The 20,686-nt window shown below is 44.7% G+C and overlaps 2 protein-coding genes across 3 annotated transcripts; both read right to left on the reverse strand.

Moving 5' to 3' along the window:
- Nucleotides 1–1,544: 1,544 nt before the first annotated feature.
- Nucleotides 1,545–16,432, reverse strand: LOC132450708 (regulation of nuclear pre-mRNA domain-containing protein 2-like). Of its 2 annotated transcripts, XR_009523901.1 has the most exons (12): nt 15,928–16,432; nt 12,148–12,277; nt 11,693–11,853; nt 11,038–11,090; nt 10,170–10,296; nt 9,803–9,978; nt 8,822–9,170; nt 8,184–8,390; nt 7,524–7,670; nt 4,567–6,775; nt 1,935–2,006; nt 1,545–1,781 (listed from the first exon to the last, which is right to left on the reverse strand). XR_009523901.1 is itself a non-coding variant. In XM_060042763.1 (10 exons), exons 1-10 carry the CDS (start codon nt 16,097–16,099, stop codon nt 4,890–4,892), a joined length of 3,408 nt encoding a protein of 1,135 aa, XP_059898746.1. In that variant the 5' UTR covers nt 16,100–16,430; the 3' UTR covers nt 3,897–4,889. The 2 variants fall into 2 exon arrangements, 1 of the variants encoding a protein (XP_059898746.1); XM_060042763.1 differs by lacking the exons at nt 1,545–1,781; nt 1,935–2,006 and having other exon boundaries at nt 3,897–6,775; nt 15,928–16,430.
- Nucleotides 16,433–16,938: 506 nt separating this feature from the next.
- LOC132450745 (circadian-associated transcriptional repressor-like) lies at nt 16,939–20,657 on the reverse strand. Its single transcript, XM_060042838.1, has 6 exons — nt 20,393–20,657; nt 19,218–19,565; nt 19,010–19,085; nt 18,798–18,876; nt 18,523–18,676; nt 16,939–18,341 (listed from the first exon to the last, which is right to left on the reverse strand). The coding sequence occupies exons 2-6, from the start codon at nt 19,554–19,556 to the stop codon at nt 17,982–17,984; spliced, it is 1,008 nt and encodes a 335-aa protein (XP_059898821.1). The 5' UTR covers nt 19,557–19,565; nt 20,393–20,657; the 3' UTR covers nt 16,939–17,981.
- Between the last annotated feature and the right edge of the window lie 29 nt (nt 20,658–20,686).

Below are 20,686 nucleotides of genomic sequence, written 5' to 3' on the forward strand. Positions count from 1 at the left end.
TCTTTCTCATAAAATTGGTGAAGTGCATGATGGCGCGGCCACTATGGATTGGATGGAACAAGAGCAAGAGCGTGGTATTACCATTACTTCAGCAGCAACGACTTGTTTCTGGAAAGGTATGGAAGGTCAATTTGATGATCATCGCATCAATATCATTGATACACCGGGTCACGTGGACTTTACCATTGAAGTAGAGCGTTCATTACGTGTACTTGATGGTGCTGTATTAGTGCTGTGCGGTTCTTCTGGTGTTCAACCACAAACCGAGACGGTTTGGCGTCAAATGGAAAAATACTCTGTTCCACGCATGGTTTTTGTTAACAAAATGGATAGAACAGGCGCGAACTTCTTATCTGTTGTTGAGCAATTAAAAGACCGTTTAGGTGCTAATGCGGTTCCAATGCATTTAGCTATCGGTGCAGAAGAAGATTTTGCTGGTGTTGTTGATCTAATTAAAATGAAAGCAATCCCTACGGCTGATGTGGGGCAGATAAAAAGAGCGATGGATGTTTATTTTGCATATCGGAGCGCTGAATGTCGTGCTGGGAAAACACATGCAGACGGTCCCCGACATCAAGGCACGCAAATCCGTCTTTTGTTCTCTTGGTAGAGCTGGCCGTGGTGCTGAAATACGTGTCTGTCACATGCATGTGGAAATAACTATGTAATCATGACAGCATACAAGATGAAACATTGATCCTCATCCCTAAAATGTTATTCATAAGAAGGACTCAAGCCTTTTTTGGTTTTATTTTAACACCGACCAAGCATGTAAACAATAAGCCCACATGACTTGGTAGGTACACAACCGGCATGCGCACACCAGATGAAAAAAAAAGGGGGGATAAACTTCAAAGAGTCACGACAACATACTACAGCTAGCAATGAATGTACCATAACAAGAATATAGTATATTTGGTTTGGATTTCACTCCACATTCAATGGGGGGAGGGGGAGGGGGGCTGAATTCAGATTCACAACATATTCTCAGACTTCTTAGCTAACCTCAAATGGCGGGACTACCATCTGCCATGGGTTGCTAAATCCTACCTCTTCCCACGACCGACCCTTCAGCCTCAATATACACTGGTCGCTGAAGGACTTTATCTAGCAGAGATCATCCCGCGCGTGCTTCGTTTATCCGTGATGTGACGCCTCCTGGCCACGCCCATCATTTACATTTAATTTATTTTATATATATATATATATATATATATATATATATATATATATATATATATTACCATCACTTGTCAATAAATTAGCATATCATTGCATGAGATTGGTATTGGCATATGAATATTAAAATCATCACATTAATGACATTTTTATTTGCACAATTAATGTAGGCCTAAATCGAAAATAATTCTCAGAATAAAAAATATAAAGTAGGCTAGGTAGGTTACTATCCTAAAATTGACAGGTTGCCGTTTTTTGTTTTTTTTTGGACATCGACATAACAGTGAATCACGACTATGATTCAACAGTCGAATAGTAAGTCGACACACTGAAACACTGTACATAAATAATAGACCTACACACAATAAGGGCAGTCGATTTTATTGCATAAAAAACACTTTATGAAAACATTCGTCAACATGTAGGCCTAACACACAAAGATTTAAAAGGGCTTAACTATTAATATTATGTTTTAAATTAACATTGGATATGTGAGCGATGTGTGCCTCATCAAGCAGGAAAGCCAAAGGTCGTGTGTTTGGTATACTTACTCAACCCGACTCGTCCATTCACCTTCCCCGTTGTTTTTCCTCCAATCAAATCTAAAGAAAGGTAACAATATTTATTTTAATATTATTTAATATTGCTTTAACATAGAGTAGTATCTGTGAACGTCTTTTCAGCTAACCAAGCAAGCAAACAAACAGATAAAATAATTGATTAAAGGGCACATGTTGATTATGATTCATACTAACGTGAAAATGGCTGAACAAGACACCGTCTAATCTTTGGGTGGGATTGTCACTTTCGGAATCGCTGGCCATGGCCTGCGAATTGAGATGGTGTGTTTTGGGGGGAAGTAGAGAAGAAAGTTAGATTAGTCATAAAAAAAAAATCAATGATTGAACAGTCATACACTAAACGTAAGCATGCCATTACACGTGATGCATCGTTTAAGTGCGTCAATATGTTACGGGTCGACGCGTCTGGATGTCATCCAAACAAAAACGCGATCTAATGTTACTACCACTCCGTTTGCTATTGACACCAATGTGCGAAGCATCACGACAACAAGTGTGGTAGGGTTTATGCGGACAAAACCATCCCGGGTTGATTAGCCATTCCATGCAGTAAACACCTACGAATAAATTGAAGAAAAGCCCGTGTTTTAACATATTATTTGGGCCACGGTATTTGTTCGACGGGACGTGCTGCCTTACTAAATATGATGTAACCTTTGGGAAAAGATCTACTGACACCTAGCGGCAGGACTAGGTATATGATAGTATTCTGAACAAATAACGCGCTACAATGTTTGACCTTTAAGTCAAGAAACAGTCAAATCCAAGTAAGGGTGAGTCGTATCTAAGGAATCAACCGTTGTATCATTTTCAACTAACGGGGTAAAAAACAATGGGGTTTGTATAAAATCGAATACATTTCGATGTGTATTAAACATGTATTAAACATTTTTACAATTATGGCTAAAGCTTTGGGTTTAAGTATTTGTGTCAAGTCATTTTAAGATAAATATAGGGAAATTGTGAATGAAAGTTTAGCAATTAAAACCTTATAGTTTTAAAATGAGAAAGATTTAGATATACTGTATATAGCAAATACGGAAACTAATTATTTTATTTACTTTTAAATCAATTTAGAATTTGGATTTGAATGTTGATGTTCAGTTCAGAATTCCCACTTGGAGACGTCAGAAAATCTAGTTTGCAAGGGTATTACACATTTAACTGGCCTTGCAATTACACTACAATAAGAATTAAGGCAGTAGAAGCCCTTCAGATTATATAGCATTGGATAAACTTTTGAGAATTGGGAAGGAGTGTTCAAAAAAGGTCTTTATTAATTGAATGCATTGCTAATGGTTGCCATACTAAAATGTTAAGAGGGGCAACAAAGTCAGTTCCAATCAATTGTTTTAATATGTTTAAAATAAGAGTGGACAATTAAAGACTGAACAACTTAATCAAATTTGGCACTTTTTAGTCTGTTTCGCTGATCAAATGGAGAAAACATTTTTGTTGGAATAAACAAGCAAGCACTCGGCTATTAGTTTCTTTCGTGAGGAACCAAAAATACTGAATTGTTCCCAACCAAACTGAAAATACAGCAGAATGAATGAATCTGAGGGGATAGGAGATAATTTATACCATCCAAAAAGCATTCACACCTAATTACAAACTCTACGGCACAATGAAAGATAATATGCTGCTCTAAACGGTTGGAGTCCCTCGGGATGGAGGCAGAACATTTGACGTCCAAACTAGAATACGCAACTACCACTGTGCTGAAGTTGATTCAATCATTGTGACTTGAAGAGTAGTTTGACCTTGTCGCTCTCCCAAGTCCTGGTGAAATTGCACGATTTTGTAATGAGCAGAAGCATTAAGTTAACGGGCACAAAAATATACGGCTCCTTACTTGATACTTTGTAATTTCACATGATATTTCAGTTTATTTAAACTAGAACAACATTCATTGAATTCAAATGTTGCAATCATGACAGATTTTGAGCATGATCAACTGACGAGGACATTTTAATCTAATCTAATTTTTAAAAGATTGAAGTTAATAGCAAGTTTCAAGGAACAGGTATCATTTGGATAGCAGTCTTATCAAATACTCATTAACACCTCCTGTTTCGATATGTGATGGTTGATGATTTCAGGCAGTGGAATGAGGGCAGATGAATAAGAAAACAGTCTTTTTAAAGTCAGAGTTTTATTAAGTCAGGACAAATAAAATGTTGCTGGAGAAGAATCTTCGTCGTCTTCCAAAATGAACTTCGTATCTTCTCCGTCCGTTGTTAAAGACAGCAAATCCTCCCAAAGACCAATTTCTCTCCCTTTAAATTAAGCTGCAGAACCATCATTTGAGCTTCTGGACTATACGCAAGTCTGTCGCCATATTTAAATCACCGCAGTAACAAGGAAAGCGTCACTTCAAAACACAACATTTGGTGCTGCAACACTTACAAAATCTACTTCCCTGTCTGAACAAACGTGCATTACTGTAAAGAGGACCAGAATATCTAAAATAACTCTTCGCGACAACATTGAAACAAGGTTGAGTTTTAAAGCGGTGAAGGCTATGGGTTGAAACGAGCCGTTGAAGACGTTTTCACAGAGAAACAGTAGAACAATAACTAGATTTTCTGTCAACCTCACGAGAAAAGAACTTGGTCGAATTCAACTGAAATAATGTTGTTGTTTTTTTAAATAACTAATGTTTCCTTGAGTCCATGCACAGTAGCATGCCATGCAGCTCTTGTGGACTTTGCCAAGACAGAGCTCCTTTATGAACTCTAATATAAAAGGATATTAGAATAGAAACAATACAACTTAACAAAAAGAGTGAATTTTAGATAGCCACCTCTTATATTCTTTTATCTTCCGTCTTCTTCCGTCAGCTTCGCAGCATCCTCTCACAACCTCCACTTCCGTTGGCTTCCCTCTGGCCTCCTGTTCCCTCAGGCTTCCTCTCCTCATCTTCGGCTATTCGCCCGGCTCTCCGCCCGGCTCTCCGCTCCGGACTCACCCGATAACCTATTTGCTTTAGTTTTCCCCGATTGTCTTTCTGAGCCCAGCCCAGCCCAGCCCCGTCCAGCCTCCCTTCTGGGTCATGTCTGGGCTCCACGGCCCGCTGGCGTCGTCTTCCATCAACGTGCACATAGAGCTTCGGTGCTGCCTGCCCCGTTAGTAGCGGGGTGGGAGGAAAGGTCTTTTCGGGGGGAAACCGAGCCCCCCGGGGCCGCCGGGCCCCCCGCCTCTTGGACCCGGACGTTTGCCTCTAAGCCACGGATCGGGCCCGCCGTGGAAGGGAGGGACGGGCGGCCCTGGGTGCCAGGGCCCCCTCGGCCGAAGGTGGTGTCCCGGGTGGAGCATGGGGCGGAGGGGGGGTCGCGGGCCAGGGTGGCGCATTTCAGAATGGGGGGGCGGCGGCGGCCTCCTCTGGTGCGAGAGGGGAGGGGAACCATGGGGGTGAAAGTCATAGGGGAAGCCCTCGGACGGGGAGAGGGCCCCCCTGGGGTACCCGTGGGGCGGGCTGTCCTCTCGGAAGTAGGGATCCTCCGGGCGGAAGTAAGGCTCCCGGGGCGGCCGGAAGGGGGGCCCTTCGTCCCCGTAAGGGGGAGCGGCGGGGCGATAGGGGCCCTCGCGGTAGTGCCCGAGGTCGTCCTGGTAGCGCGGGTCGTCCGGGTGAGCCAGGTCCTCGGGGCGACGGTAGTGGTCGTCACGGCGATCGTACAGGGGGTCGTCGAGGCCGAAGACGGACTTGTGCTGGTGGTCGTGGACCACCATCCCGCTGATGATGCTACCCGCCTGGGGCCTCGGAGCGCCCTCCATCTCCGGGGCGAGGGCGGGACGACGCTCGCCGGCGGCTGCGGCGTGGGGCTCGTCGAAGCCCGCGGGCGGCGGGGGTAGCCTGGGCACCGGCGGGAGGTTACTGTTGTAAAACTCGGAGGGGGGTCCGGGACCCTGTGGAGCAGCCACGCTGTGTGGCTCCTGATGGGGGTCCTGGCGGTAGCGGTACCGTCCCGGTGGCTCTTTACCGGCCCCTGGTGCGACCACGCCCCGGCCCCTGGTACTCTCATACCAGCCCCTGTGTCCGTCGTCCCGGAAGCCCTCCCCGGGCGGGCCGCCACCGGCAGCGCCCGGGCCGCCCCCCAAGAGCGGCAGGCGGGACCCCTGCTCTGTAGTAAAGGCTTGGTAGTGTGCAGCGGGGGCCGCCGCCCCAGGGAGAGCCATCTCCTGGCCGGCGGCTCGGTACGGCTGGTAGCCCTGGCCGTTGTGGGGCTCCCCTTGATGCTGCTGCATGCGGGGGGGCTGCTGTGGGGGGTCAGCGGGCACACGCGAGGTGTTGTTCTGGTAAGTGCCAGGCGACGAGATGTCCCCCGCCGCTTGGGCAGACAGTTTTGTACCCTGCGGCGGCGGCGGCGGCTCCGAGGCGAACTTCAGCGCCGCCTGGTTGTCCATGACCTCGTCCTGAGTAGGCGTGCCCCCGCCCTCGTCCCGGACGGGGGTCCCGTCGCGGGTGTCTGTTCCGGCCCCGGGGCTGAGGTTGTGGCTGCCCGCCGCCGCCGCCGCCGTCGTCTTCGCTGCGTCGGCGCCGAAGCTCAAGTTGAAAGCGCTGAAGCCCGGGTTGCCCTGCAGGAAGCTGTGGATCTTGGACTCCAGGCTGTCGGAGGCCCCCGCCGCCCCCGCCGCCGGCTCGGGCTCCGGGGCCAGGTCCATGTCCCGGTGAAGGGCCTGCACCAGGGCTGAGGCTGCACGGGCGGCTGCGGGGGCCGCGCGGGGGGCCGCACTGGGGGCCGGCAGGGCCCCACGGGGGGGGACGGGGACTTCAGGCTGAGGGGCGGCCCTCTGCCTCGCCGCAAAGGCTGATGGAGGAGGTGTGGAGGGCAGAGAGGGAGGAGGGTTGCCCATGGCTTGAGGTGGTGCTACTGCTGCTGCTGCTGCTGTTGTTGTTGTTGTTGGTGGTGGTGCAGTCAGGGTGGAGGGGGGAGGGTGGGAGGGTGGAGCTTTGCTTTGCTGAGAGTCAGCGGGGACTTTGTGAGCCGGCCTGTTTAGCATAGAGGTCAGGCCTGACGGGGGCGAGGAGAAAAGGGAATAATGATATTTAAAATAAGAAAACTATGAGAAAACTAGCATCTGAGGCTAGGAAATCTGATATGGTCATACAGCGGGACAATAATGGAAGAAACTGAAGGCCACAAGATTTGCATAAAATATCTGGACATTCAGATATTCCCATCCATTCTGAATGGCATCTCTGACAATTCATAGTCATGTGGATTAGGAAATAAAGCATGCAGTCTATTTACTAATGCGATACAATAAGCCGGGTAAATTGTATCCGGGCACAACGCTTGCTTAAAGACGAAGAAGAACCGGGCAATGAATAGTCCATCACACAATGTTGATACGACACCAATATATGGCCCAGCTCCGAGGTCTATATAGGGAGGAACTACAAGTCACTCTACAATGTTTAGAAATGGCTCATGCTTATTCAATATATCGATATCCCTCCTACACAGAGACAGTAGGGGTGCAATAAAATGTTTCAAAATGTATTTATTGACCGACTTGATGTTCGGCATTGTGTGTTTACAATATGCTCAGTTGATATAACTTTATCCAATATAAAACAACATCGTCTTATCTACACTCCATATGTACTGAATAGAGAATGGCTTCTAGCAGGAAACATTAAGTATCTAGAATAAAATTGTGACCCCAAGAATCAAACCTCTTGAATCTTGAGGCACGACACCCCCCCCCCCCCCCCCCCCCGTACTACTCAGTAGCCTCTGTTAGGTGTGTTCTCACCCTGCAAGCCACCTTGACCTTGGACTTTGGTCAGAGCACTTAGGAGTCCTTCGGGGGTCACGGCCCCCTTGGACAGGCGGTTCCCCAGAGAGGCTGATGGGGCTGGAGGGGTGGGGGATGGGGAGGTGGGGCTGTCCAATGCTGGCCCTGAGGAGAGAGACAGGGGGGGGGGGGGGGGGGGGTTGAGGCGTGGTCCAATGACACCACTTGGGACCAGGACCAGGAGAGCACCACGACGGCGATGAGATTACAGCTACACAAGCATTGGATCTGCGGCGAGACACTGCGACGACGCACTCGCATGCACACAACCGATCTGCCACTTAGAAGTATGCGTCAATTGTTACGTTTTCTTTCTGTATACATCGGCTATGCATGTAAACTCCTAGCAAGGACGCCAAACATAGATGTGCCCTCGATGCTTGCATGCGCACCCACTCTTTCGAGTACGAGCCATAGCTTCTCCCAAAGTCATTACTAAATCCCCGGTAATAGAGGAAGCCTCCCAGCTAATGCTCTGAAGCAGCAAGTGCACTCCGGTGCACTTGCTGTACAGGCTAATCAAGTCTGAGCACCAATATATGCTTTACAATTGGATAATCATAGCCAATTAGAGTCCTCGTATATCTATTTATGGACAACATGGCGGCTAGCACTCACCTGTGGTCTTGGAAGCGGAGGTCAGGCTGTTGAGGAGGGCACCTATCCTACTCAGGTCCACGGCCGGCACGCTGGCTGGGGCCGGAGCCACAGAGGGTGGGGTCGGGACGACCGGTGGCACCGTGGCTGTCGACGGCGGATGACCGTTAGCTGCCACGGGATTGGCTACTTGGATGGGCGGGGACGGGCACGTGACTTGCTCCTCCACTGCAGGTGGCAGTGGTTAAAACATAGGAGATGGTTATACATAGGGGTCACTTGGAATCAAAACGCTACAGTTAGCCTCTTGCTAAGCTACAAAGCGTGAGTCCCTGGCGAAAGGGTGGCTTGGGGCCTACAGGAAATACTTTTTTTATCACTACTTTGAATAGAGAGTATCTCTGTCCTCAGATATTACTTCCATAAATATGTTTGATTGTTCTTCAAACACTAAGGTGTCCACTAAAAATGAAAAATATTGTTCAAATGTCTTTAGTAAGAATAACCCCTTGAGATGTTCATATGAACGCTTCCAATTGCATTCCACAGTCAGCCTGGCCACCTCAAGTCAAAGCACACCTCGGGGGACCTTGTGAGTGGCTGTTGGGCACGGCCCCGGCTGGCTTCCCCCACGCCCTCCGCCTCTACCGCCGTCTTACCTATGATGCCGCCGCCCTCCGTCTCGTCGTCCGACAGCTCCATGTCCTCCACGTCGCGGTTGTCGTCCTCGCCGGCCGCGGGGCAGACGGGCGGCGGGGAGCCCCCGGGGGAGGAGAAGGGGCTGGGGGCCGGGCGCTCCGCCTCGTCGTCCATGGCCGAGCCGTCCAGGTCGGGGTCCGGGTGGGACAGGTCCATCATGCCCCGGAAGGGGGACTCGGACCCTGTGGGCGACGGGGCGTCGGCGGAGGGCGACGGGACGGGAGACTCGTCCAGGTCGGGCAGCGTGCTCTTCAGGGCGTCCAGCTTGCGCTTGAGGTGGGACACCCGGTTGGCGAAGGTCTGGTACGCCTTGAGAGGTGAGAGGTCAGAAGACGGTAGTTAACTTAGTGGACGAAGAACTTGTTCTTGTAGCCAGTTTTGGGCTAGTCCTATGCACTGCATAGGACTGTGAGCTGCCCTTGTTGTGATGTCTTCGACATATTTTTGCATATATATTCTTTTGCAAGCAGGCCATCTTTTTGCAAATTATGTGGTTGGAGGATAAACATTTACAATTATCTCCAAGGGAGGAGTACTTAACAAAGCACACACACACACACACACACACACACACACACACACACACACACACACACACACACACACACACACACACACACACACACACACACACACACACACACACACACACACACACACACACACACACACACACACGTTTAGCTTTAAAACAAGGACTGATAGTGGACTTGAAGCCATTAAACTCATTGTGCTATGGCCAGTCATTGCATTACAGAACATTAAGGATCCGTTAGTCAAATGGCCTCATCAATGTTAGAGCACCCAATGGTGAACCATGGGTGATGTTTGGTGTGTACACTCGCCCAGACAAAGAACATTGTTTTAATTTGATTTCGGTTTCTGAATAGTTCAAGGGACCAACCCAAAGTACTGTGGGGGTGCTTATTCAGGTCACTTACATTGGCTACAATCTTGACCTCCTGATACTGCATTTCATAGAAGATGTCTGCGTTGCCCAGGGCTTCCAGTAATCCGGAGCCTCCCTTGCTCTCTTCCTCCAGGAACCTGACAAAGTCCTGCAGCTTGGTGCTTCCCTCCTCAAAGTCCCGGGAGAACCGCTTTCCTCCGGCCTTGTCTGCGGAAATCAAACGTAGGTTTAGGTTTCTCTTTCTTATGACAAATGTACTTGTTGTACGTCGCTTTGGATAAAAGCGTCCGGCTAAATGTAAATGTAGGTTTAGGTTATTATGGAGATGAAGTGGGATAAGGCTAGTGGGATGAAGCCAATGGGATACACTGGGATACACTGGGATACACTGGGAGCACCTTTTAGCTTTCTGAGTGCGGCCGAGCTGCAGACGTCGACCCTCATGGCGGCCAGCTGCTTCTCCCTCAGCTCCACCTCCTCCACGGAGCTCTTGTAGGTGGACAGCCGCTCCACCAGCGCCGCAGGCTGGAGGAGACCGGGGGGAGACACACTCCATGATTACACATTGTGGAAAGATCCGGCCACAATAAGAGGGTCATTGGCACGTCCAAATAGGAGACACTTGTGTTTCAAATGCGGCTTTTGCATTACCCGTGAAAAAACTGTAAAACCAAATTCTTAAGATGTTTTTCAAAATGAAGCATCTTAGTAGTAATACGTAGTACAGTATATTGTATTGGATCAGCTATTGAAAGGCACCCTTTCCAGGCTCCAAGCCAAAATCTCTTGTCCTTAAACAAGCAGTGTGGCGTTTAATATGAATGGATGGCTCAGAGTATATTCAGCACACCCCATGCCACCCTTTATATCACACCACCAGCTTTAAGGGCTCGGGGCTGCACTCAAGAGCCTGAATTATTGTTCTGCGTCAAATTGACCTTGAACGGCGAGGCAAACTGGGTAGCCGTCAGCCCCATTTATAGACAGAACGGCAGGGGTCAAGGGTCATAGTGCCACAGGCTGTACCCGCGGCCTGGTTAAACAAGGCTTTCCCTTTGTTGTTCGAATTTGACCTACTCTTCTACAATTCATTATAATATGCAGACTTAGTTGACTTAATCCACTCACTGTTTACTACTATTACTGTTGGACATGGCATCCATTACTTGTACCTCTAAAGAAAATACGATATGGTATTATAATATATTAATAATGGCAGAGTACCGTTGGCAAGGTTCAGACAGGGGTTAAAGGTTCACTGCTCACCACAAACTCTGCAACAATCTTGGATTGTAGGGCAGCTTTGGAGTCAGATGGAGCTGCAAGAAAAGGAATTACATTTTTGAAAATGAAAAGCAATAACATATACAATGCATCTCTGGAGTTATTCCGCATTACGGAAACATATGCAAGCTAGTGATGCCAGATAAGTAAGTAAAAGAACACTCCAGGGTGTCCCGTTATTGGAAAATAATGTACGACGGGGCTGGCGATGTGGCAAAGGAAAAGCAGAGGTATCTTTTCATAGTACATTATTCAAAATAATATATTTAATACGCTGAAATGTAAATACTCTTCTACCGCGATTTGAGCATAATGTTTTTGCGTTTGACCGGGGTTTTTAATTTAAGATTTGTAACGCAACGTCCCAAGGCAGAGGGGTCCCGTTATTGATAAATAAAGTATTTAACCATGCTGTGTTATAATTTCCAATTTGTGGCACGAAAAAATTCAAACGGATCGCATAAACAGTACATCACTTTACCGAATCACTTAAAAATCTCACGCTGTCAATAGTGTTTGGTTTGGCATGCCATTCCACTTTTCACAAGTCCTATTTTCTGGATGGGGCCTGTTAAAAACACAGTGAGAGTGCTTGGGAAGTCACTTCGTCAGCACAACACAACAAGCGACGGCGTACTTTTGTTCTCCGCCGGCGTGTCGGGGGGAGACTCCTCCTTCACCTCCTCTTTGAGGTAGCCCTTCAGCTCGCCGATCAGCGCGCCCTTGTAGATGTTCCTCTCCTCCCAGATGGTCAGGATCCTCTCCACGGACCGGATCACCTTGGGGTTACCGTCGTTACTGCAGGGGAGGGAGCGGGAGATTAACACCAACGTTCACTATTAACATTCTGCAATTTGGGCGGGAAATACTCGAGCATGATGAGAAAACACCTGGTGCACTACTATTGAAGTAGCCCCGTTCACTCGACTCAGACGAAACAATCTACATTATCCACCCACACAAAACTGTTAAACGTGGGCAAACGTGTGGGTTCAAGCCCTGTATGACCAGAGGTTGGAGGACTCAAAAGGTTTGAGCCAGCCAGACTCGAGCCCTGCTCCGGAGCTGGGTGCGGCGTGTCGGACCACTCACTTGACCATGAGGAATGCGTCGGGAAGCATCTCGGCAAAGGCCGTTCGGTACACAATGGCGTTTTTCCTCTTGCAGTTCTGGATGATGTCGTTGGCCAGGTACACCAGGTTGAGCCGGTGGGCTGCATCAGCTATGGGACACAAGATACAAAACTGAGTGGGAGCAACGACTGCTAATGCACGACTGCATTATAATGAATTGACAACGACATTACATTTGGCTTTAGTGATATTTCTATCATGGATACATTTAGACACCAGAGAGTAACAAATCCCCGTCCGTCCAAAGATCTGTCTGCAAACATGAGGCCAGTAAAGAGATCAATATTTTTCATTTTCATAGCACAAGATGTAACTGGATTCAGCTTTTACCAGTAAAACAAAAACAACTGTTAATAGAAAGACACTTACACTCTGTACTATCTACAGTTCGACAGTTGGTAACCAAATCCTCTCACGTGTCAGCACGCTCATTCAAACAGGCCAACATTAACAAATAATATCCTTCCTCTCCCTAAAGGTTCAACATAAATGTGTAACTGCTGGCTGCTATTGTTTTACCAGTGGAGGAAGTGTGCTATACTAAATGCAGGCTCCAACATAACACACATTTTTAAGAGACCGTGTGCTATGGTAAAAAATTGTTATGCTTCGCAAAAAAAGACATGATTAGCAAAATTAATTCCTTTAGCGAACAATAAAACCAAAGGACCATATGAGATTAACCACATGGCTTGGTAATATGGATGATTATATATATATTTATACTTTTTTTAAATGATCATTTCTGTAGGGAGAATGCTTAATTGTCTCTGCTGAAAAGAGGACAGTTGTATGTAATTATGTCATTCAAAACCCATTTATTGCTAGCATTCATTTGGGCAGAACAATGTTTGATATAACTACAACCCTAACTAATGATGGAAAAGATGGCATAATACTACATTGAATTGTGTATGACTAAACAATACTATTAAGGGCCGCTGACTACTTTAATTAATATTTCAAATCAAAGAAAATATTCAAACTATATGCAACTAATTGGGTCAGACAAATAACAGTGTAAAATCGCATAAAGACAGAGGTTCATACACAGTTCATAGACAACACATCCAGGAAACACACAATGACATACACGTTTCCATTTCACGTAATCCGATTTGTTATTTTCCACTAACCCTCTTATTGGCTAAAAGTCTCCCTTGAGTATATCCACAAAATACATTGAGCAATATTAGGGACACCTGGATTGACAAGGAAGGAATTATATTAAAATTGGGTCAAACAATTTGTAGTCGCTTTTCAGTCATCAACCATTGAAGACAAACAACCATAAGGGTCCTCTTTGGGCCATCTTTGTGTTTGATTTCTGGGAGCAAGCCTTTCACTTTGGCTCCTAGAGCCCCCTTTTCTGCAAACCTTAGGGCCTACAACGCTTCACAAATGTTTCTAGCTTAAATAGCCAGCAGTTAAGTGTTGATCTGCACTAAACTATGAATTGAGCGGCAAGATGCAATAATACAATATCAGCAATACAAGGCTTTGTAATATAATATTAATAGCCCACTAAAAAGACACTGCTCTTCCATTCTCCGTCTGATTATCCGATTTGTAACAAGACATTATCAAGACTAGATTTATAGTATTCACAAGAGGAGAGTGGCAAAACCATTCGGAGAGCTTCCGAAGTGACAAAGACACATTTAACGCAACAAGAAGAATGAAGCTCAATAAATGCAACGGATCACTAATATTCATGTTACAACCAAAATACATTGGTTATCAATCCATGGACTGAACCAAACCTATCCATAGAATATAACTGAAGCAGACACAGAACTGCCCTATCCATTCATCATCTTATTTCCCTGTAGAAACGGTATCGCTACAAAGGAACAAGCACACCAACCGCCTATAAACCAACCTCTTATGTAAATAGAATTGTATAAAAGCATTCACCACGTACAGCACATAAACATAAACACACTCAAAGTCCCATTAAAAGCTCAAATCTAAGAAGTGAACCTATTACAATTATAGCTATTAGGGATGTCTGTAGCCATAGCGTTACATTAAATATACAAGCTAGTCATCTTAAAGCTCCTGCTCAATGTTCGAAAGCTCGCCTTTTCCTGCTGTTTTTAAGCAGTGACTTAATTTCAATGTTCTATATAAACACTAAAACTTAGATTATTATTGCATTAAAAATTAAAAAAGACAACCAAGCAACATTGTGAACCTAACAGCGTGACCGACGGCCTGAGGGAATCACCTTGTTGATCCCGGTGAAGTGCAGTCTTATAATCAACAGAAGTTATTCCTGAATATTGCCACATCTACCACAATGAATACTTGCGTAGAAGGCTGTAGTCCAATGAAGGCTTCAATGAGGGTGAATGTGATGGCAGCATAACAACATACTAAAACATTGTCAAATGGTTATGACATTTTAGGAGTGCTGCAAAAGTATATCTAAAGAGAATACTAGCCTAATATTAATAGGAGTGGTTATACGTATTATTTTGACAATTCCAAAAATATCCCACAGCATTGTCAGGTTAATTAATATAGGCTAGAGGTTGTATTCACTAATATACAGACAAATGGGATGCGAAAAACACTCATTAAAACACAGTGCTGTTGTTATCTCACCCTGTTAGTGGTAGACACTCAGAATCTTTAATTTTTTAAAAGACAAGCTTTCCCCTGATTACTGTGGTAAAATATTAATTTGAAAGGTGAGACCATCAGCTTTCACTGAGTTTGTGTTACAGGAAACGCGTCTAAATTGGCCACAAAACATTTGCAAGACAGGGATCATGGTCAAATGTCAACATACCCTTACAAACATTTGATAATAGACTTGTTTATAATAAACTGAAACATCACCTCAGACACTAACACATGCTGATGCGATTAAGACATACCAAAATGGAGTGATGGGGATTTTAAGAGCTTCACTTCAAATGAACTCAAATAAGTTGTATCCAACATGAAAAAACAATTATATTATATTTTAATGGAAGATAAATAAGATCAGAAAATGTGATTCAGATCCGGAAGACGATATTTAGGTTAACAACCATAGACGGCCAAAAGACATCGCTAGTCTCATATAATAAGCACTGGAAAATAACAAGACACCTAAATACAGAAGATAAATCCATAAACTAGTGATTAAGAATACTAGAAGAATACGTCCAGTTTTGAAACAAAGCATTCAGTAATAATTTGCTTCATGAATAACCCTGACAAAAAATATGATCATCATAATTAAGAAGCAGGTCTATCAAGCAATTTGATCAATATCACGACATGTCAAATTAGAGTTCGAGAAGTTGGACTTCAGCTATCGGGGCCGGGTGGGATTGAGGGGAAATGCATACTAACAATTGTAATTAAAGTCAAACTTTTCGAAACAGATCTGTCTAGTTAGTTATTATCAGACTGTCTTCTGAGCAGCTTCTGAGCTTGACTAACTAGCTGGTTACTTCCAGGCTGTCTTCCGATCAGCTTCTGAGCCTGACGAGGTAGCTGGTTACTACCAGGCTGTCTTCTGAGCAGCATCTGAGCCTGGCGAGCTAGCTAGCCAATACCAAACAAGCCGTTATAGAATTATCAATATTGGACCAAACACAAGATCATTCTCAATATATTACAAATAGTAAAATAGTAAGGAGAACACTATTTGCTTAATTATCCAATATCTGTCTTGCCTATAAAATACTTAATAGTGAAAGCAAGCATGGCTAACCAGTTCGAGATGAGTTAAGCAACTTACATTTCCTTAACCATTTCATCCAATATTTCACTATCATGTTGTGAAACTTCTTGTTTTCGATGCACCATGTCGATAGTCCTTGTATTGAGTCCATCGTATTCGAAACGGTTTGAAACTTCTTGTCTAGTTTGGACTCTAGAGAGCCGCCAGAAGCGCCCGATCCTGCAGCCATTTCTGGAGGAGCTAGCGCTGCTTACGACCATCACCACACAGCTAGCCGTAGCCGATGCTACCTGCTAGTTCGGCTAGCCGACACGACTAATACCGCTCGGGGAAACGTTCTCGTTTGGTATGGTAGTTAACGTATTGTACTTTCGGCCTTGATAAAAAGGAAACTTATCCACCGTGCAAAAAATCAATATTTCGTTAGAATTTGCATTCAACAGCTAGAGCTAAAAGTTGTAGTAGCGGTGTGACATTGTGAGTTGGTCTCGTACATCCATTGGTCTGATTAACCAGGGTATGTTTACTCGTCTGTTGCTCGTGGAGTCGCTTCCGCAAATACAGCGCCATTATCGCGCCACCCAGTACATGTGCATCTTTTGGTTTTTAGCGCCCCCACCTGGTAGACTATTCCAAATTAATTGTCGCCTAGGTTATCGTTTTTCAATGTAGGTTCAGAGTTCAGATGGCAGTAAATTCACCAAAGATGTCATAATGAAACTGCAGGTATAGGTATTCACCGGTTTTTAAAAATTTCTAAATGGCCTAATGCAAAAGGTGATCTCTTCACAAAAAACTAATTTGAGGGACAATTTTGATCTTTCAGTTGTTCGTAGCAGGACTCAAATAAATCTAAGGTGAATTGGCAATCATTAACTATCTTAAAAATTAAGGAAAAAATCCAATAATAAATATTTTGAAATCTGATAATTTAGCCACTTCCCTGTTATTAACGTAATTCCACCTGAAATAGTTTGATAAATGTCATATTGACTAGAATATAATAAATCCTAGATGCAATAAGGACGTTGAGTTCATGTCAATAGAGAAAGAAAATCTCACTAATAGTACAATTGTAGAAACAGAGAACACATTGGTTTATTGTCTTCCACATATAACTCTTATTTTGAGATGTTACATTAAACCCATTTGAAATAAATAGGGCAATCAACTATGTATTTCAATGTTGTAAATGACAAAACAAGAACATCAAACCCACAGTGTCAAAAGAGCAGGAGTAAAAATAAAAACACTAAAATAAATAAGTGCAGTCAAGAACCAAACAAAATTCTGATTGCACAATCACCAGGCTACAAGCCATTTGAACATTGCTTTCGAGTTGCATTTATTTTGAGTAAATCTTAAAAGAATACCTAGATGATTGGTCATTGGCATTAGTTAATATCTCCTCGTAATCATCCAAAGTGCGAGTACAACTTTTAATATCATATTTTAGCCGGCATTTTATGCCTGTAAATTGTCTGTGCAATATTGTTTTTAATAGCTACAATTGTGGCTATTTCAATTGTGTCACTTTTTATCCAAGGCTTAATGCCTGTTTGCACTACAGATTGATGTAGCCAGAAATGTTGGATTTGTGCAAGTCCTAATTTATAAGTAGGACTGATACAATGGAAGATCCTTTACTTCAGTTTAAGGACAGGCCTACATGTCTGCCTTTCCAAAAATCATGAATAGTTCTCTGAGTCTGTTCTTTGATACGACAAAATCGAAAATAGAGCACTGATTGGGAAGATGCATCAAACATTGGATTATCAAAACCGTAATCTTTTAAACCCATAAAATACATGTATGAATACACATATGTATTATGAACTGACATATGAAAAGTAAATTGCAGATAGAACAATAGGCAAATGAAGGTGTTCATAGTGCAATGTCCGTAGTGTCCATATTCCTCCCACGATTGAGTGTTAAAATAAGCAGCAGTTCTCCCTTGCAACGCCTTGGCAAGGTCTCATGTCGCTAACGACTCCACTGCTAGATGGGAAGTGATGTCATTCGGGGCCCGCCCTGTTTACACGTTGTCTGGCATCCTCAGGCCTCAACTGTCTGGCAGCCTTACACCTATAAACCGGGAGCAGCTAAGGTCAGTCAGCCGTGGGAATGGCAGAGCTCGACGAGACAGAGCCATCTTGTGTAGCCGGGTTGCTACGCAGGGAGGGAGGTGGGGAGTTCTGAAGTCTTCTCCATGTTCTGTTTTCCCTCCTGCTAGACGAATGCCGCCGGTCGACACTGTCCAAGAGTTCGCATGCGGGAAGCCCAGATTTGATTTCCTCCTTTACCCTCTTTTGTGAAGATGTCCCTGGTAGGCGCGTCGAGATAACATTGTTTGAAGTCACTGTGTGGCAGCAGTCAACCAGATCTCCGCTCTGATGACGCTTGGCTTGCTGATGTTGTGGCCAGATGGTGTCAGAGGGGTCAGGGTTCAACCAGCTCATCTTTCGCTTCTAGAGGGAGAAATAATGAAATGAAGATGGACAATTAGGAGAAGGCAGTGGCACACACACCAATGTGATCAACTCATAACCATACACAGTGCAAGTGGACTACTGAGGCTTAGGAGATGAGTAATGTGGGCTGGGGAATGGTACTGTCTTGACATTTTTAAAGATCCAGTCAAAGGCTTGCCTTGACTGGGATATGCAACTGGTTCTGGCGCCAGCGTGAAGGGCCCAGCACGACTCGCTCATTGGTGGGTGTGACGGAAGACTGAGGCTTCATCTGAGGGAACCACATTCGAAGCAAGATCTCAACCTGGACAATGGTCTGGAGGTACTTTTCACTGTGGGCAAAAACAAAACGGAGGGAAATTAATTATGGATAATTAGCTGCAATTAAAAAAAAAAGCGCAACTTTAAAGCATTATTGCCAGACGTTTTCATTAAAATATTTTCATTGTTTACCCCATGTCAGGCTTCTGCAGGATTCCTAAAATCCTCTGCAATCTATCAATGGCAACGCTCTGCTGGAAGCCTGTTAGACCTGATAGCAGACAAAGGGACTTTGATTAGAACATGTTGAAAATGAATAGATCGAAATAACAAATTTACAATACGCAGGGCTTTCCCTCAATCCACAGTACATAGAAGGAGCTTGTTATCATGTGAAGGATTACCTTTCTCGAATCGTCCCCTTTTCAGCCCATTCAGTAGTTCAATCAGCGGTCTGACAAATTTCTGCAAATCAGCACACTGTCGGGAAAGAGAAGGAGAGAATGCACATTAAAACCAAGCCATGACTCAATGCCGTATCGGCTTCAAGTCAATGTTTAAAGCTTTAGCACGCAGGGTTTACGGGCATTATGTAAGCGGCTACATGCTCACTTTCTGAGCGAACGCTGTGTCCCCCGGTGAGACCGAGGAGGAGCCCAGTGTGACAGCTCCGGGGGAGGGGCCCTTGGCGGGCAGTGAAGCCTCGACGGGACATGACTTGCGGCACTGCTTGTCGGAGGGGTGGCCCGGGAAGGGGAAGCCTACCACGGAGGCCCCTGTACCGCGACCGGCCAAGTAGAGCACACTTCCTCCTCTGCTCTCCCCTTCACCCTCGGAGGAGAGGAGGTCCGCCTCGTCCTCCGTGTGTTCGCTCTCGCTGAGGAGAAGACTTGGGGTGGAGGAGAGTGAGTCGTAAGACGGCCATTTGGACGACGTGCTCAGCGAGTTCATCCCTCAAACCTTGAAAGAAGAGATGGGACGAGGAGTTAAAAACAATTCTCTATTTGTAATTATATCACCAAAGGGAAATATAGGGAGCATAGCATAGAGAACATCAACATTGACATTCAACCTACTGCTAAAACATCACATTACTGAATGCTGAACACCAAATTCCACCACCTTTTTTTTTTTTTTTTTTCAGTTATCTACATACGACCCCCGCCCACATATATTACGACAATGAAAAAAAACCTACACAGAACTGTATTAACATCTGGCTACACTTACAGCATACCAGTACAGAACACAATCTTTAACAGAAAGAAGTGTGTTCAACTCCGTTTTAACACTAAGAAATATTTCGGAAATAGGAAAAGAGAAACAACCACAGGAGATGTATTCTTAAAACCCTATGTTATTTTGATTGGATATAAATTAATCTTACAGTAGGTAAATACTGTTTTATGGAAAAACATTATGGGTGTCGTCCTCCCAATGTGTTGATCACATAGTCTAGTTTAGTTTATCACATTCGATACTGTGTTACTATAAAAAAAGAAAAGTCATATCAGCAAAACGTGTCCCGGTGATTTTGTTACTATATAATTACTTTAACTTTGCCACTGTAAATTAGGTTATGGTATATCAAAATATAATAATATAACTTAAAAATATACATTATAACAAAGCATTCAAATAATCATTTGGAAACATTTTGACCATGAGCTTTTCGTTATATCTGTTAACGCAGTTAACCAGAACAAAGGTAATTACAAAAAATTCACTCCAATAATAACGACTATTATGGTTAAGGAACAACACAATGACAAACATTAAGCTCTCACCTCAAGTAGGAGTGGATATAACGTAGACAGGAACGCAAATAACGAAATGACGTTAGCAAATTGTTGCAGATAGTTACAATGTGGAGTGAAGACAGCCTTTCCCAACGGTAATTCGGCGTGTATGTTGTATGTAGCCTGTGATGTTGTCTTGTTGGCTCCCTTTCCCTCCCTTTCTGTCGGCTTTGGATACCCCTTACTTTGTCAGTCCAAGCCTTGGTCAGGAAAACATGTGAAAAAGTGACACTTCTCCACGGGCATTACACGTGCTGAATCTAGCCATGCAATTGGCTGCCG

The sequence above is a fragment of the Gadus macrocephalus genome, chromosome 22 (assembly GCF_031168955.1).
Source record: "Gadus macrocephalus chromosome 22, ASM3116895v1".
Taxonomy (NCBI): Eukaryota; Metazoa; Chordata; class Actinopteri; order Gadiformes; family Gadidae; genus Gadus; species Gadus macrocephalus.